An 18468-nucleotide genomic window follows, 5' to 3' on the forward strand; every position below is an offset into this window, starting at 1 on the left:
TGTCTCTCTCTCTCTCTCTTTAAATTTCTCTGTTTATCTTTTTTTTCTTTCCCTTTCCCTCTTACACACACTGTGTATGTCTCTTTCTCATTGTTATCTTATCTTATATTATACAGACGTTACTTCAAAAAATAAGATGATCACGTCCTAAGCGTCTTGCATCTAGAATGGGCGTAGGGGATTTGGGGGATTTATATATATATAAAACCTAATCTGCTATTCTTACTTACTTAGACCCTCATGCGCCATTTGGCACATTGGGAGACAAGATGCTTCCACAAAACTCTGTCACTGGCAATGTCTGAAGCATCTTCCCACCAGCTCCGAGGTCCTCCACGAAAGTGTGGAGCCAAGTTGTACTATGATTTCCCTGTTTGCGCTTTCCTCGTAATGTCCTCTATGTCATCGCAACTCTTATTATGCTTAAGTACCAGGTGACCGAGCCTCGCTCGGATGAATAATTTGTTAATTGAAGGATCAGTGGCGTAGCAAGGTACCCGTGGGCCCGGGTTCAAGAATTTGTTGATGGGTCCTTCCCCCCCCCCCCCAATATGACAAATATTTTGTGTGAAAAAGAAATCCAGTAGTTTGTATGTATTGATACATTTACTAAAAGACATTCCAATGCAAGTTCATGATCACAGCAGACATAATCATTGAAGACCATGTTGAAGTACTGTTGAACACAAGGAACATAATGCGCAGGTTGAAACAATACCTGAAGACTGTTGTACTGTCCGTTCATATTTAAAAAAAAACATCTGTCAGGGAGAGGTATGGCGAGAATTAATGTTACTTTGATATTTTGGTATGATTGTTATATCCCCTTGTTATGAATGCGAAGTGTTGCAAGTGTTGTGAACTGAGTGATTAAGTCTTCGTTGAATGTGCGAGAGAATGTGTTAAGTCAGTAAGTTCTTGCTCCAGGTCCAAGGAGGTTGGACGTTTACTTCCTGGACTGGTGTTTTGTGTATTACTATTTCATAAGATATAATTGTGTCCTTTATTAAGTATTAAAGTATTATCGATATTCATAAATATAAGTTAGAGTTGATGAATATTAATGTGTTCGTATTTGAGTTAAGCAAGTATTGATGACTTATAATTGAGAAAGTATCAAGCAAGTATTATTTAATATTAATGAAACCCGCTAGTGAGCCACAGGAACCAAGTCAAGAAACACAACAAGAACAAGAGCCAAGCAGCAGTATATATATAATTTGAACCTCTGACAACATCATTGCCTTTGCATCGTAAGTAATTTAAAAAAAGATGGTGATATTTTAGTACTTGAGAGTATTGGTTCAGTCAATACTGCAGACTTCTGGTTCTCACAAATAGGAAAACCTCTAAATGACTCTCTGATTACAAGTTCTATGAGTATTTCTTTATCAAAGTTCACAAAACATTTTCTAAACAAAAATGCAAATTAATACATTTTTAATTCTCTTTGAGTGCTGCCGACCATGATAAAGAAAAAATGGCGCAGATTTTTAATAAAATTGAATTACTCAACAGGTCTATTATAACGTTTTGAATCTGTGGGTCGAGTTAAATGCTTGCGTTTTTTGTTTTGTTAAGAATTTATGTACTGCTAAGACTTTTTCGTTGTTTCTTGTGTCACCTAAACGGTACTCTTTGCGATGACCACTATATGAAAGTATGTTGCCATTATAAAGTTAAAACTAACATTCACTATGCGATGAATTACTTTCAGTAAGTAATTATCAATTTTAATGTGCTCTTTGTTTGCATCATCCACCGTTCTCAGTCGTTCATGTTGTTTGTATGTTTGGCAAGCTGATGAAGTGAAGTCATTAAGTCATTAGAAGGCCTATCTTTCTTTCTTTTTTGATGATTCGGTTGGAAAACAAACAACATTGGTGCTGTGTCAGAGACTCGAGACCATCTGAACGACTTTCCAGTGCTCATACCAGACGACAAAGCAGCCATTCAAGTGAAAGACACTATTCCACGATAAATATAATTATCTCTCTACAGTAAACATTTTTGTTTTAAACACCCTCCCCAATTCAGTCACGATCAGTAGCTTCAAAGTGAACATCTTTAACGTTTCCCTAAGTAACAAAACATGATGTTTCTTTTGCTTGTTTAATATCTAAGTTTAAGTCAAAATCTAAATTTCTACTAATAGAAAACTAAAAAAAAAAATGCTTACTTAAATAAAAAAAAGCAGAAAAAAAAGGTAATTCTATCAACGGTTTAATTAACATAGAGGGAAAAAAACGAAAGAATGGGACTCAAATGTCACCACCAATACACCGTCACCACCAACACACCGTCACCACCAACACACCGTCACCACCAACACACAGTCACCACCAATACACCGTCACCACAAACACACCGTCACCACATTACAATGAACCTGATTTTTTTATATTAATATCAAGTTTGAAATGACGTTTACGATATTGTAAAGAAATTTTTAAAACCATTTTTTACAAAATTGCAGTGTAGGGCAGGCCACAATCGGTCATTAGTCATGGGACCAGGTGATATGAAACCCCTACACGCCATACAGTGCCGTAATTAGAGTTGAAAAGGCTTTAAGTAATTTGAGATATAGGCCCCCTGATATTGTATGTAACTACTAAATATTTCTTGAAGGCCCTAAGCTAGAGCATGTTGCATAAAGGTAAATGCGGTCCTAGCTCCATGGTTGTTACATCATCGGTTGTAGGCCCTTAAATGGTCATGGGCCCAGGTGCATTGAACCCTTCGCGCCATGGACGCTTCGCCACTGGGAAGGATGTATACCCGAAGTCATTTTGGGAATATTTTTGTAATTACGGAAAGTCCACCTACAGTTTAGACAAACTACAACTCACGTCGTGTCGTTTTACGATGCATCTTTTGCATAAAACTATTGGGCTATTATTGGCTTGGAAGAAAGTCTTTGCAGTGTAACTTCTCAAATGGTTACGTTCTGACATTTAATATTGCAATTACTATATTCATTATGGCTTTAGAACGAAGCATCAAATGATGCAAAGTCTCTACGTTATAGGGTAAAACGTGCACCTTGTAACAAAGTAAAATAGCGCCTTTTTTTCTAAGGCCTAAGAGACTTAAAAACATCGCTTTAGTATTCCAAAGAAGCGTTATTGTGGGGCATCTCTGTTACGCCGGCCACCTTTCAGCTCACTAAAAAAAAGTTCCCTGCCTAGTGTGACTGTCGAACTGTAAGAAGTTCATACCATTTCGCAAGAATATCGCTGTTTGTAGTGCGTCTTGCCACCGTATGTCCATGATGGTGTGCAAATATCTCTGGTGAAGGTATTCAAGAAGATCCACATAGAGAGGTTGAGAGAACCACTGCTTGGTAGACACCGACTTTTTGTAGACAGGCGGAGTGATTCATATCGACACACTCTCGCTTAGAGGTTTCCAAAAGCACGACTATCCCTGATCACAAATCAACCTATCTTTGAAGCAATGCGGCATTTGATACTATGCTTTCCAGATATGTCAAGTTATCTACCAGGCTAAGAGATGTCTATGCGCTGTGATCTTTGAGTTGAGCTGGTTTTATTGGGTGACCTCTGTAACATGACATATGGAGCCTGATGTCCCCGAACTTTCATAAGCCCCGCGCTAATTCTAGGTGTAAATCATTAAATTAAACTATTATACCTTGTAATAGGGTTCCGGTGGTCTCCTTGTTTTCTGGAAATCTGAAACTTATAAAAATGTCCTTAAAATAGACAAAAATGTCATTTTGGGGTGTCAATCAATAAGGTAAACGCCAATCCAACTCGTGATAAAAAAACGTCATCGTCATCTTTCATTTAATAAAAATGTAATGCAAAGACGAATTTATTTTCTAATACAAAATCTTCATTTTCACTTATTATCTTTATCCCTACCCTGATTGGGCCGTGCAATCCATTTTACACAGGACCCCGCAGATGTTAGGGCCGGCCCTGGTTATCATGTTCAGTGTGTGCAAGTAAGGCATAGATAAGCTGTGTTATGACCATTTCCTATGTTTTTGGTATGGGACAGTAGACTTCGAAGCTTGACCACATTGCAGTAATTCACCAGAAAAATAGTAACAAAGTAAAAGCTACTTACGGGTGTACATAATTAAAGTATAAACAATCTTTAAAAGTCTTTAAAACACAATAACTATTCATACATCGACATCATGGGCGTAGCCAGGATTTCTTTTCGGGGGGGGGGGGTTTAAATATGTGTGTGTGTCCTTGTACATAATTAATCTTTATTACATTCTGACCCTTTCGGAAGACGTTTATTGTGCCCTAGAATAGGTTCTTCCTGGAATTAGTGGAAATCTTGTAGACTCCCCACCCTTGCTAGCAAGGGGGTCTGGGGGAGCTCGCAGTGCTCCCCCATCGCGGGGCGAAGCCCCGCCGCCGAGCACTATTTCTGGTATTGAAAGCCAACAAAATGCATATTCTGAGGTATCTACAGTGCATTATCTTGCTATTAAAAAGTTTTATTTCAAAAAACAAATGTGCTATTCTTCCTGACTTAGACACTCTCGCGCCGTTCGGCGCATTTTCCGGTAAGCTGTTTCCGCAACACTTATTATCTTATTTTGTCGGAGAACATGTCCCGCAAAACCTAATGCGACGCTCTGTCACAACCTTACTAAGGGTTCGACTCCCAGTTCGGCATATGATTTCTTTGATTTAGACCCGATCTCTATAACTGACTCCTAAAATCTATCTTAGCCAACTTTGTTGAGCCACATTTAGTGTTTTTCAATTTCGGCAGATGACTATTCACACTTTATTAATGAAGCCCAGCCACAGGTAGAAATGTGTAACCTCTCATGACTAAGCTCTTGGAATTACATTCCTGTATTTCTCTTTAGATTTTATATCGAAAAGGAAAGTTTTATCGTCAAAATCATCTGTTGAGGGGTTTTAAAATAAAAAATCTCTGGAGTATTTTTTTATTGTTTTTTTTTTTTAATTCAAAACCCCATTTAGCTACGGTCATAGAATTTGGTGACTGTAGTTTGCTTTAAAATAATATTGAAGAGAGAGGTTTTTTAACTCAAAACGCCCTGTAGGGGAATTTTAAACTCAAAACCATCTGAAAGGGTTTTAAATTTTTAAAATGGCATCTGGAGGAGGGGGATTTAAACTAAAAACCCCTCATTAGCTTAGCTACGCTCAAATAATTTTAGTGTGTAATTTGCTTCTTTTATATTGAAGAGGTATTTTTTAGCATCAAATCCCTCTGAAGGGGGGTTTAAACTCAAAACCCCTTTGGCTACGCTCATAGACTTTATAGTATGTAATTTGCTTTTTTTTTTAATATTTAAGAGGTACTTTTTAGCTTCAAACCCCAACTGGAGGAATGGGGGTTAAACTCAAAACCCCTTTGGCTAAGCTCATAGAATTTTGAATGTGTAATTTGCTTTTTTTATATTGAGAGGGGGTTTATAGTAATTTTTGGAGGCGGTTTTAAAGTCAAAATCTTCCTTAGCTTTTTTCTTGGAATTTGTGGATTGTCGTTTGCATTTTTTTTGTAGTTTTGTTGATAGAAGAGGGGGATTTAACTGCAAAACCCCTGGTAGAGGGATTTTTATCTCAAAACCCCCTAATTAGAGGTTTTTTTTTACTCAAAACCCCTGGTAGGGGGTTTTAAACTCAAAACCCCCTGGTAGAGGGATTCTTATCTCAAAACCCCCTGATAGGATTTTTTTGAATCAAAACCCTCTGGTAGGGGGTTTTAAACTCAAAACCGCCTGGTAGAGGGTTTTTAACTCAAAACCCCTTTGGCTGTGCTGTGGTAAGTGATGATTTAGTATTAAAATCTCACCTAAAATAAACCAAATTAAACCAAAAAATCAGTAATTTAATTCCGTTCCCCCCCCCTGCAGGGGGGGATTTCATTTCGGGGGGGGGGGTTGAATGTTTAATTACGCCAATTGATTCATTAAAACTTGTTCTTTTTTGCAAAGAAATGTCTTAGTGTACTGCTGTGAGCCTAGTGACGTAAGCGGTGTCAAGATTTTTTTCCCTTTGACGCCACATAGAAAATTTCATTCAAAAAACATTCTATCCAAAATTAATTTTTCGATAATGAGACATTTTCAAACCGATAAAACTGTCGACCTCGAGTTTTCCCGATGACTGAGACCCGATCTCTATAACTGACTCCTGGCTGTTTATGAATTATTAATACATTCATATGGCAACTCAATAAATTTAAATTGTGTCTTTCTGGAAGACCTAGGAGCAGTGGACACGTCTGGGAAGAAGCTATAGATGTTCCCAGTGATGGGTCTCAATGGAGACAGACTTCTGCACTATGCGTAGAAAGGCGCCGGAAGATCTAAGTCTAAGTTCAAGTAAGTATTTAATTGATGGATGTAAAAGAACAAGAAAAAATGATGAAACATACATTTGTCAAGACAAATACTGTAGGCTCTGTCTTAAAAGCCCTTATCTTTTGTTAAACTTCGACCTGAATCGTCTGTACCTTTGTTATGATCCGCCCCTGATGGACCTCTTCGTTTGTTAATTTCTGCTCCCTGAAAGCCGTCGCCGTCGTTTTATCCACCTTCACCCTTTAAATTCTTGAATTCTACCTCTTTGTAGAAGCAACACTCGCGTCTTCTTTGGTTTTTATTTCATGTTGATAAATTGTTCGAATAGAAAAGGTTAAACTTTGACGTCGATAGCTCCAGGAAACACAATGAACATGAATAAATAGCTGGTTTAAATACGTTTACAATTCATATAAGAATTCTTTTTTTACTAGAACTATACCACCAATAAGGAGGCGTAGTGGCTGAGCTGTAAAACGCTTGGCTTCCGAACCAGGGTTCCGGTTTCGAATACTGGTGAAGACTGGGATTTTTAATTTCGGATCTTTGGGCGCCTCTGTGTCCACCCAGCTCTAATGGGTACCTGACATTACTTGGGGAAAGTAAAGACGGTTGGTTGTTGTGCTGGCCACATGACACCCTTGTAAACCGTTGGCCACAGAAACAGATGACTTTACATCATCTGCGAGGTCTGAAAATGGAACTTTACTTTTTTAATGTCACCAACACAGCCGTTCCTCTATCAAAACAACAACAATAATTTTTTTAAATTAAATTCAATAAGCTAGTTCTATTACCTTTTATTAAAATAAACAGTATGAGACGTTTCAATGGCAGAACAAGACTTTCAAAAAGAATTAGGATAGGCAAAGTTCAAGGCCAGTCGTGAACACTAATGTGGGCGCTTGTTTTATCATGTTTATCAAACTGCAAAAGGTAACCGCTGTGCATAGCTCTAAATCCGACTTACATGTTGACTCGTGGCAACATTCAAAGTGAGACTGAACTGACAACCTTTTGAAATCCTGGTGGTGATATATCTCGTAAGTAACTGACACTGTCAAGTTTTGGGGTCACTTGATAGTCACAATTTTAACTGACTCGTTGTTTTTGTTTACAAAGCTTATATTAACTCACTCTGTTTAAGTGGCAGGATTCTCTGCAGGTTTTTTTTCCCTCCCAATTAACATTCTTAGATAACACTGTACGTAATTATTTAATGTCCATGACAATCAATTTTTTTTTAAAAAAAAAAGGTTTATTTAATAGCGTTAATAATTATTTTGTTTAACATTAAAAAGGGAAATAAATCTTACAGTATTTAGATGAAAATCACATTTAAAAAAAAGAATAAATTTTTAATTTAAAAGCCACTGTTAATTTATTATTTTGTTTGATATTAAAAAGGAGAAATAAATCTTACAGTATTTAAAGATGTGGTTGTACATGTTCATCCCCTTAGTAAGATTTTTTTTGCTCTATTGATCACGTAAAATATTTATAGGCCAACCTTCTGCTCAGGATGTGTTGTATATTTTGAAAGGTGTTAAAGGCCTTGCGGCAAAGTGCTCAGGTGCCATTATAAAACAACGTGGTGATTAAAACTAATGGTTCATTGCGTATCGACGTTTTGCGCTGGCCGTTTTGGTGCTAGAAGTTTAGACAATATTTTTTTTTTACAAAATCCTTTTTAAGAACCCAAAGCTTATCTAAAGGAAATAGCTGTGCACATACTTTAATATCTCTCAATAATTTAGAAGTTATTCCCCTTCTTCTCTATCAAAAAAAATACCAGAAAATAATTGACTAAGTAGTTAACTTTTTCAACTTGAATACGTCTTATCTATGGATATAAATAACTGTGCAAAGTTTTAACTTGTTTCAAGAATGGGTCTGGGAAACATAGCATGTATAAACATTTGATCAGACAGACAGACAAACAGGTAGAGTTGCTCTAAGCTTTGAAACACAAAACTTTTTGTCCTAAACATTTTGTTTTGACTATATTAAATAGAACAACACAGGCGAGCCTTTGGAGGAACGTCTAGGTGGATAAGACATTGTTTGGAATGGTCATCTAGATGGTTTTTCCCCGTCGTCCTGCAGGAGGTTTGAACTAGAAAGTAAATTATCTTCAACTCTGCAGAACATCCGAAACATGTCAAACATTTTACAAACATCTACATGACGTAATGTATCTAATTCAGAGCAAACAGAACAGAGTGTGATCTTTGCTATTCGTGTAGATCTCAAATCTTGATCAAGTTTGTGTACTTACATGCTGGTCTGAATGGAACGTGATGTATGACATCACAAATCTGTTTTCATTTCTTCAATAAGAACGGTCAAACTAGAGTTTCCAGTGTAGCAAGCGAGTCTTTCTCAACGATGTACAGAATTATATATATATAAATCATTAGTCCCTTTTTTGAGATCCATGTGCAGGTTCCAGCTTGGATCAGTAGCCCTCTCCGCGAGAAGTTGTGACTTGAATAGATGTAGTGTAAAAAAAAAAAATTTCAAATTTAAAAAGTGGTTGTAGTGCTGTGGGTTATTTTAAATAAAATTTCTAGCTTTCATTTCAAGAAATCCACCGCGTTGTAAATGCAACGAAAAATCTCAAAATAAAACAAAGACTTAATAGCTTTCATATATAGAAACATTGAGGCCAAGTGGTAAATAGAAACATTTAGGCCAAGTGATAAATAGAAACATTTAGGCCAAGTGATAAATAGAAACAGTGAGGCCAAGTGTTTAATAGAAACAATGAGATTAAATGATCAATATATACATTGAGGCCAAGTGATCACTTGAAACACTGAGGCCAAGAGATAAATAGAAACATTGAGGCCAAGTGATCAATAGAAACATTGAGGCCAAGTGATCAATAGAAACATTGAGGCCAAGTGATAAATAGAAACATTGAGGCCAAGTGATAAATAGAAACATTGAGGCCAAGTGATAAATAGAAACATTGAGGCCAAGTGATAACATTGAGGCCAAGTGATCAATAGAAACATTGAGGCCAAGTGATCAATAGAAACATTGAGGCCAAGTGATCAATAGAAACATTGAGGCCAAGTGATCAATAGAAACAGTGAGGCCAAATGATAAATAGAAACATTGAGGCCAAGTGATCAATAGAAACATTGAGGTTAAGTAATAAATAGAAACATTGAGGCCAAGTAATAAATAGAAACATTGAGGCCAAATGATAAATAGAAACATTGAGACCAAGTGATAAATAGAAACATTGAGGCCAAGTGATCAATAGAAACATTGAGTCCAAGTGATAAATAGAATGATTGAGGCCAAGTGATAAATAGAAACATTGAGGCCAAGTGATCAATAGAAACAGTGAGTCCAAGTGATAAATAGAAACATTGAGGCCAAGTGATAAATAGAAACATTGAGGCCAAGTGATAAATAAAGCGCCTTTCTTCCCTAGCAAGTGGTCTGAGGATTGAATCCGAGCGAACTTTTCTCAAAGTCCAACTAACATGGATTTCTGACACGGTACTTGGGCCCTATTTTATTGGAGAAAGTAAAAGTGTGGTGCTAAAAGTAGTTCATAGAAAGAGATTAAGTTGGGCTGGTGTGAATGTACACTTTGGTATCTTATAGTTATAATGTTTTTGTTAGGTGTAATGCACAAATTGTAAGATAAATTTCCATACGGACAATAAAGATTATTATTATTATTATTATTATTATTATTATTATTATTATTATTATTATTAAATTTGTAGAAAAGTAATATTGATATAATGAAACATTTTAAAACATATGTAACAAATGGAATTACCAATAAAAAAATATTTAAAAATAATAGAACACAAAGAGTCCACATGGTATAAACGCACATAATTTATATATATATTTTCCATACAAAGTCTTTTGCCAGTCCCATGACCTTCATTCAGTACATCATCTAATTTTACTGGACACTTTCAAGTAAAAGTCTGCGAAGACGTATCCATGAATGTTAGAAGCGTTACATTGAATGACCATAAAGTCTGACAGCTCAACATTCTCCAGGAGGATCTTATTCTCCTGAGGGTGTTTGAACCTCGGCCCAGTTATTCTAGGGTCTATCACATCTGAAAAATATTAACAAATTCACCGTATGGTTTCATTAGAAGAAAAGTGATAAAATTGGTAAATTTTAAATTTAAATATTAAAAAAAAAAAGAATAATGTTTCACAAACTGTATTATTTTACATGATGCTAGGCTGCTGCCGCAGAATAAAACAGTTGACTATGCATATGAAATCTAGTTTTAATAAATAATGTAAACTCTCAAAGTGTGTGTCTACAATTTGCATAATTTAAATGTTCAAACAAAAGTGCATGCTTTCGGAAAACCATAAAGTTACACCTGCCAACACATTATTATCATTCATGCCTATTAAATATAATATGCATTGTCCATCGCACTTTCAATTTATCTATCATTCAATAAATCAATTAATGAATCAGTCAATCAATCAGTCTATTTATCCATCTGTCCGTCCGTCCATCCGCCCTTTCATCAATCAGTCCTCTACTTTAAGAAAGATATGGGCAGAGATAAAAATATATTATCAAAAGTATTGTGAATTTCTGAAAGTTAAACGGGAAAGACAAACGTACGGACATACATACAGCATAAAAGAATTTCTCTATGTTCTACGAAAGATAATCGAACAAAGTCTCGAGTACCAGCAACGGCTAACGACCAGACTTAAAGAAAGCGTTTGATAATGTCCACCGAGAATGAATGAAAAATTGTTAGAGAATATGGGATCCCGGAAAAATTCCTCCAGATTTTACGATATCTATTCAGTCAATAGAGCTGCTGCATTAAAAAAGAAGAAGGAACAACTGAGTTCTTTAGCATCGTGACAGGTTTGAGACAGGGGTGCATCTTGTCTCCCTTTCTATTCATCCTAGCCATGAGAAGATCAATGGATTAGACTGCTTTGGTATTTCATGGCGTGAACAGGATCGAATGACAGATTTGGACTTCACCGACAACGTTTGTTAGGTGCTTCCACTATGTGTCTAATGCAGATAAATCATAAGGAGGTAGCACTCAAATAACGAAATCCAAGAGCATAGGCGAAAGGCCAACATTAGAAAATAGTCGACGCTAATAGCGAATGTCGAATAAGTTTAATAATAATAAACGAAACTGTCAAAACTTCGTTTATTTACGAAACAAATAACACATTCCCTATAGTGCCATAACACGTAGCACTACTCGGGTCTACAAGTAAATGCATACAAGAAATGACCGAGAGCCTAGTTAGTGAGACACCCAGAATTGGCCTACACATAAACTTGGATAAGACAAAAACTGTACAAGTGGTAATCTATATAATGCAAAGGGTGCCACCATCAGACTTGGCGAGACAGAGTTTGAACAGTTGTACAAGTTCACATACCCTGGCAGCATTGTAACAAACGATGGGGATGCTTAACATGACGTAGCGTGTCAAGTAAGAAAACTGCGGTTTATTAGAGGACAAGCTCCGAAACATAACTTTCATCACAACAGCAACGTATCTGCCGAAATTGAGAAAAGAGTAAATGTTACTCAACAAAAATGGTTAAGACGGATTTTAGGAGTCCGTTACAGAGATCAAGTCTCAAACAAGGAAATCCTGTGCTGAACTGGGAGTCCACCACATAATGAGGTTGTAACAAAGCGTCGCATGAGGTTTGTGGAACATGTCCTCCGACATAATGAATGAATCTAAGCCTAAATCTAATTAAGATAGGACCTCTTCTGACAGGTCCATTAGGAGTTCCCACACACACATGCACCCATACAAATTGTATTAAAAAACAATTAACTTAATAGAATACCATTGAGAGCTATTCCGTTGATTGACCATAAAATGTTCGGTTCCGGTACACCACCAGCTAAACAAGTGAACTCGGCTGTCTCACCTTCACTCAGCTCAACATCAGTGGGCTCCTTAGTGAAGTAAGGTTTCGCTAGTAATCAGAAAATACATCATATGTCACTAAATAGTCAGGTCTCTCTCTCTCAATAGAGATGACAAGTTCAAAAGCTATAATTTCATGTTTCTACTCAAACGTTAGTTGTTTTAAGAGCAATGAACGTTAAAGACAAGACGGACAAGCAAAGAGTAGGTCAGCTGTGGGTCAACTAGAAATAAACACTAGTCAATCAAAAATGATTGGTATTGAAAGGCTTTTAAATGAATTAGTATATTTATCATAAGTTTCTCAGACGAAGTGACTTTATAAGAATGTTCTTCCAATAGTATTTAGTGGGGAAAAAGGTGCAAAAAAAAGTAAAACTAACCAAAGATGCTATATAGAGAGAATTTCAAAGCTGAAAAGTGTGTGGTGAAAGGTCGATCAATCAAAGAATGCTAAAAAATTAAAGGTTGTCATTGTGAAAAGTGTGAAATCGGGGGTGTGTGGGTGTGTGTGTGGGGGGGATTATGGTTGAAAAGCAAAATAAAGTATAAATATTGAATTCAAAAGCCATGAGATTTTAATTAGCTTTTTTTTTTCCGGAGAGCGCAGAGAGGGCGGGCAAGTAAAGAATTTACGAACTACTAACCCAAGGTATGTGTGTTTTCTTGTCGGAGAGACAATGACGCGCAGGTTACAAAAATGAACTAAAAATGGAGGTTTGCAGAGAGAGAGAAGGAAAGAGAGCGGGCCATTAAATTTCATTGTAACAATTAAACTACTTCACGGTCTAAAATGTTTGTTAGAGAGATCCTTAAAATGTGGCCCTTTTATTGAACTTTCAAAAACCGAAAAGAGGGGATGTTTAGGCCATAATAAACAATATAAATCATGGGAACAAATCGACATTCCAACATAAATAACGTTAGCTTGGATCAGCCCGTTCTCTATCTCTCTTGTACTCTAATATTCTTAGGTTCTAATTGGACATTTTTAGGCTGGAAACCTCCCATCTTCCATTTCTTGACCCATAATTTCTAGTTTCCCTTATTCTTAGACTTTGCTGCGTTGAAATATTTCATACTGTATTTTGTTTATTTTGACTGGTACATTTTTTTAAATCCTTAAAAAGGAATGTTTACATTTTCGATGATTCCCTCTCATAGTTTTGGCCCATAAATTCTATTTTTATTTACCCCCCCCCCATAAAAAAAAAGTATCCTACATAAAATCTTTGACTACTTATCGGTTTATCAGTTCTAGATTGAACTACTTTACAAAAACGAAAAGGTATATTATGTGACGTTTGGTGACGTTAATTTATTTTTATTTTAAAGTCTGATTCTAGGAAAGTAAACTGTCAATTACCATTGACTCGAAGATTAAATGTTCTATATTTTGGAGTCAGAGAGACATAGTTAGTCGCCCAGCATTCATAGATTCCAGCATCCTCATATTGTAGATTTGTTATCTTCAGCTCGTTAGTCAGACTATCACATCTGTCAGACATTGTTTTATTGTCTGCTCTCTCCCAATGCACATCAGGTGTTGGACTAATAGACAGAAAACAAAAGTGAACATAAAAGGTTGAAATTAGTATTTAAATATTAATACCCATAGTTCAAACAGTGTTCAGGTATATTATACTTCCTTACAAGTAGTGTATCCACCAGTCATAACCCGTAACAACAAAAATATATATTTTTTTAAATCCTAATTAAAAAAAACTTAGCTTAAATAAATAATGCCCTCAATGTGCTATGAACCTATCACTTGTCTGGACCATTTGGAGACAAAAAAACGTTACAGTGATCGCTTTTTAAAATACATTTAATATAAAAGAAACAAATAAATATATTGTTTTAAAACTAAGCTTATCTAAGGCAAAGAATCTCTTTTTGCAAGTTATCATCAATTGGCAGGACTTAGCTCCCTTTCTGCTATAAAAAATAAATGTATTTATTAATACTTACGTATGAACTAATTGATAACTTTTTGGATTGATTCACGTATTGTCATCGACTAGGAATAATTATGCGAAATTTCAACTTAATCCGAGAATTTGACGTGGGAGAAAAACGTGTCAAAACGTAACAAGAGGAGTTAAATCTATTAATACATCCAGATCTTCAAGTAGCATTTCTTCCCCTTATTTCAATATCAAACAAAAATAATTAATCACCAATAATTCATTAACTAATTGGTAAATTTTTTGATTGATTCAAGTCTTGTCAGGTACAATGAATAATTGTGCAAAGTTTCCGATAATGGGAAATGGGAGGAAAAGCATGTTCAAACTTTTTACCAGACAGACAGAAATGTAGACAGACGAACAGACAGAGTGAGTTGATATGCGTTTTGTAAAAAAGGTTCATGACTTGAATTCGAATTCGAGAGAACAAGCCTTCAGAAGCTGATACACTAACCACTGTGCCAGCGAAGTGCTTATGAAAATAGTAGATTCTTTAGTTCTTTATTTTTAGTTTCACACTTTTAAGTGACGACATAATTCTCTACACAAAGTACAAAGATAATCAATTTAGCTCATATTACCTCATCAGTCAAGTACAATTTCTTCCATTTGTATCGATACCAAACAAAATATTTAATTATTATTTGCTCTTTAAATAATTGGTTAATTTGTACAAAATGTATTTCTGTTTAGTCAGGTACAAGAATTAATTGTGCACAATTTTAACTTGATTCAAAAGCTTGGATTGAGTACAAATGCTTTTTACCAGACAGACATACAGATAGACAGAGTGAGTTGATATAAGCTTTGTAAAGACATTCCAATCCTATGTCACACATTTCACAAGTAATAGTGCCCTTAGTGTCAATTCAGTAACGACTTCTCACAACTGGCAGAATAGTTAAAGGGCACTTTGCTTGCATGTACATCTTCTTAATGCAATATTAAACTTCCAAAGGCCCTTGTGTGTCACTGCTAGTCGTGGTTGTTTAGGATCACGTTAGAGACAATTTAAAAAAAATACTCACTTCCCAGAAAAGATACACTTAATAGAGAAATTGGACCCTAGAAGTCCAAATCTATCATCTTGGTCTGCCCAAAAGTATTCTACTGGCATAAAGTCTTCAGTTACTAAATATTAGGAATAGATAACAAAGAATAAACAAAATTCATTTTAATATTTCCATGAACCATCAGATGAGCATGTTACATTAAGAATACATCAAGACGAATTTTAAAATTCTGTAGGTGTCACCTTTTTTTGAATCGATAAAAAATCTTGTTATTAATTTTTAAATAGATTAAAAGATAAAATGTGCTTTTAAAATGCAACAATACTATAAATTAGTGTATTTGTTTGTGATAAATTCATTGGAACAAGGATCATATTATAAGCTAAATCAAGTCACATAAAAAAGAATAAACGGATTTTGTAGTTAAACATATAATTCCATTTTGTAACTTATCGACATTTGTACTAATTGGCACTTTACCAGCTAAGGTTTGTAGGTCATATTGTGTTTTATAAAAAAGTTAAATAATAATTGAAATTTAGGAGTTAAAAAAATAATGTTCCTAATTTTTATAATTCGTAATAATAATATTTGAACTCTCTAAATACCTTTTATTCAACTTATCTAAATCTACAGCCAGTGTTAATCAGAGTGTGATCAGCACAAAGGCCACAGTATGGGGAGTAAGATTGCAAGATTAAAGTCCAAGATGTCTCATTGAAGACGGCAAGCACTACACTACTCGTTCTATTCGCCACCATATTTATTACTTTACACAGGCATGTCAAACTCATTAAGGTGAATGGGCCGCATAAAAAACTTACCATGACCTGAAGGGCCGCAGCCAAATATCAGTTGGAAAACATAGCCTACTAGTTGTATGTAAATTAGAAACAATACAATAGTTTACGCAAGAATTAGTGGAATACCTGTCCTTTAGTTAACTAAATTTGTAGTGCTTCTGTATTAATAAAAAAATTACTATGGTTCGGCATTATTTTCATTGTCCTCATGCTTGACATCTTTTCTGGGATACAAGTTTATTAATATCAGGTTGAAGTTTGTTTGCCACGGACACTTTCAACACTGATGTCAATTTTCGATCAGATAATCTCGAACGGTGTTTTGTAGCTTTCAAAGTGGAAAAACAATCAAATTCGTGTCCAATGTCATTCAGAAACATGAAAATTGGCGAAAATTATGAATAAAATTGAAATCGACTGGAAATGGTCTTAGTACATGTTGGAACTGTAATTACCTTGCACATAATGCTTATTGGTGAATGATGCACTGAAAATGATCAAATTTAAAATTAGCATCAGCCTCACTTATTTTCGCAAGCAGCTTTGCACCAACATTTCTAACCCCAATCATGGTTGGTGCGCACCTTGCGCTATCTGTTGCTAGACTAGCTAGCTTTAACAAAGGTAAATTTTACGCCTGTAATTTCTCAAAAACATCCTCGCTGTTGTGGTGTTATGTATAGAACAGAGCTCAAGTAGGTTTTTAATAGCTGACTGACATGCCATTTATTCTATCTGCCACAGTGTTCCTAGTTAACATTATTTCTTTGAATGCTTTCACATTTTTCTGGACTTCCGCAGCTTTAACGACACACTCCTTAATAAAATTCCTCTCACTAAATTATTTGCTATAGGATTCAATTAAGTTTGACAAAATGTAGCTTGCTTTCGCTACAGACTCACTCTCAACTATATGTTGCCTTTTAAGACTATGTTTCAATTCAAGTAGCTTGTCATCTCTCATTTTTCCGGTGTAAGCAACATAGGCCTTTTTGTGATTAGGTTAATGTTGTTTGACATTGTACTCTTTGGGCACACTAATACAAGAATGGCATATTAAACGTTGAAATCTTATTTGATACCGGTGTGCAGAAATAACTTAACTCCCCTCTTTCTTAAAACGATCTGTTTTCGTCCTTAATTTTTCTTTTAGTAGCAGTTGCTGCTGTAGTTACTGATTCTTTATCAGTATACAATCCATTATTCTGGGAAATTAAATTGTCAGTAAACTAGTGTACATTGTCTTGTAACAGCAGAAAGTACTGAATAAACTGAATATAAAGTGGGCCTAGTAGTCAATGCAATAACATAGAATGATAATATTAACCACTGATAATTTTTGTGTAAGTCTAACATATTGCTTATTTAAGATGTGTTATTAACAATTTATAATAATAAAGTTAAAAAAAACAGCACTAAACTTAAAAGATAACTTGAAATATAATTCGAAGTGAATAAAAAAAAAAACGAAATACCACATCCAATACCACATCTAATACCACATCTAATACCACATCTAATACCACATCTAATACCACATCTAATACCACATCTAATACCACATCTAATACCACATCTAATTCAATGTAAAATAAATTGTCGAAAAATAATGTGTTTCCAAAAATCTGATGATTAAAGAATACTCAATAAGTTCAACTAATTTGATTGTTACTTTTTAGGTGTTTTTTTTACCTGAAAATTAGTGTTGACCTTTAAACGCTTAACAATTTAACATTATTTTGATGATTCTTGGGATGGCCAAGCGGGCCGCATGCAAAGTGGTCGCGGGCGCATGCGGCCCGCAAACACTGTGTTTGACATGCCTGCTTTACAGTCAAATGAACTATTGCACTAATCGAGTTATCCTTGTGCCTAAACCTATGTGTTCCCCCGTATACTTGTACCTCCAGTTGGTGTAAGATAATGCAGTGGGCCTTCAGAACCAATCCTCAGCACGTCATTCACAGCATTACAGGCGTAAGGTAAACCATTATTAAAATCTTCTCTTTTCACATTGGTTATTCTTAGACGATCTAGAAACATAGTAAATAGTAATTTACAATTATTGCAGTTTAATTCTTCAGATAAGATAAAATATGCTTTTTTTTTTTCTAAAATCCAAACTGCATAATCTGACCTAATAGTCATAATAAGACTTTCAAAAATATAAGTATTTCAGTCAGTAAAAAATACATTTAAATCGATATATTTAAAAAGCTCTTAAATAAATAAAATTGCTTATATAGCCTTTTCACTATTTTTTTAAAATCCTAGATAGAGGTAGTGGCTTCATTAAACTGCCTTGAAGGAACTGGAACTATCTACCAATGTAACTTATCGAATGTACTATGGCTCCAATTCATTCAGAGTTTACTTCGACGTGGCTTATATTTGTTTTTACTTTATCATTATGTAAC

The 18468-nt window shown here is 35.2% G+C and overlaps 1 protein-coding gene across 7 annotated transcripts in view; it reads right to left on the reverse strand.

Annotated features, from left to right (window-relative positions):
• Positions 1-10178: 10178 nt before the first annotated feature.
• LOC106054081 (neuroglian-like) overlaps positions 10179-18468 on the reverse strand; it is a 55424-nt gene continuing 47134 nt past the window's right edge. For all 7 annotated transcript variants that reach the window (XM_056026072.1, XM_056026070.1, XM_056026077.1 and 4 more), the window contains 5 exons: positions 17956-18084; positions 15264-15366; positions 13632-13816; positions 12183-12314; positions 10179-10431 (listed from right to left, as the gene is read on the reverse strand). In XM_056026072.1, the coding sequence (XP_055882047.1) occupies positions 10259-10431; positions 12183-12314; positions 13632-13816; positions 15264-15366; positions 17956-18084 (722 nt within the window). In that variant the 3' untranslated portion in view covers positions 10179-10258. The remainder of the gene's footprint in view (positions 10432-12182; positions 12315-13631; positions 13817-15263; positions 15367-17955; positions 18085-18468) is intronic.

The sequence above is a fragment of the Biomphalaria glabrata genome, chromosome 4 (genome assembly GCF_947242115.1).
Source record: "Biomphalaria glabrata chromosome 4, xgBioGlab47.1, whole genome shotgun sequence".
NCBI lineage: Eukaryota > Metazoa > Mollusca > Gastropoda > Planorbidae > Biomphalaria > Biomphalaria glabrata.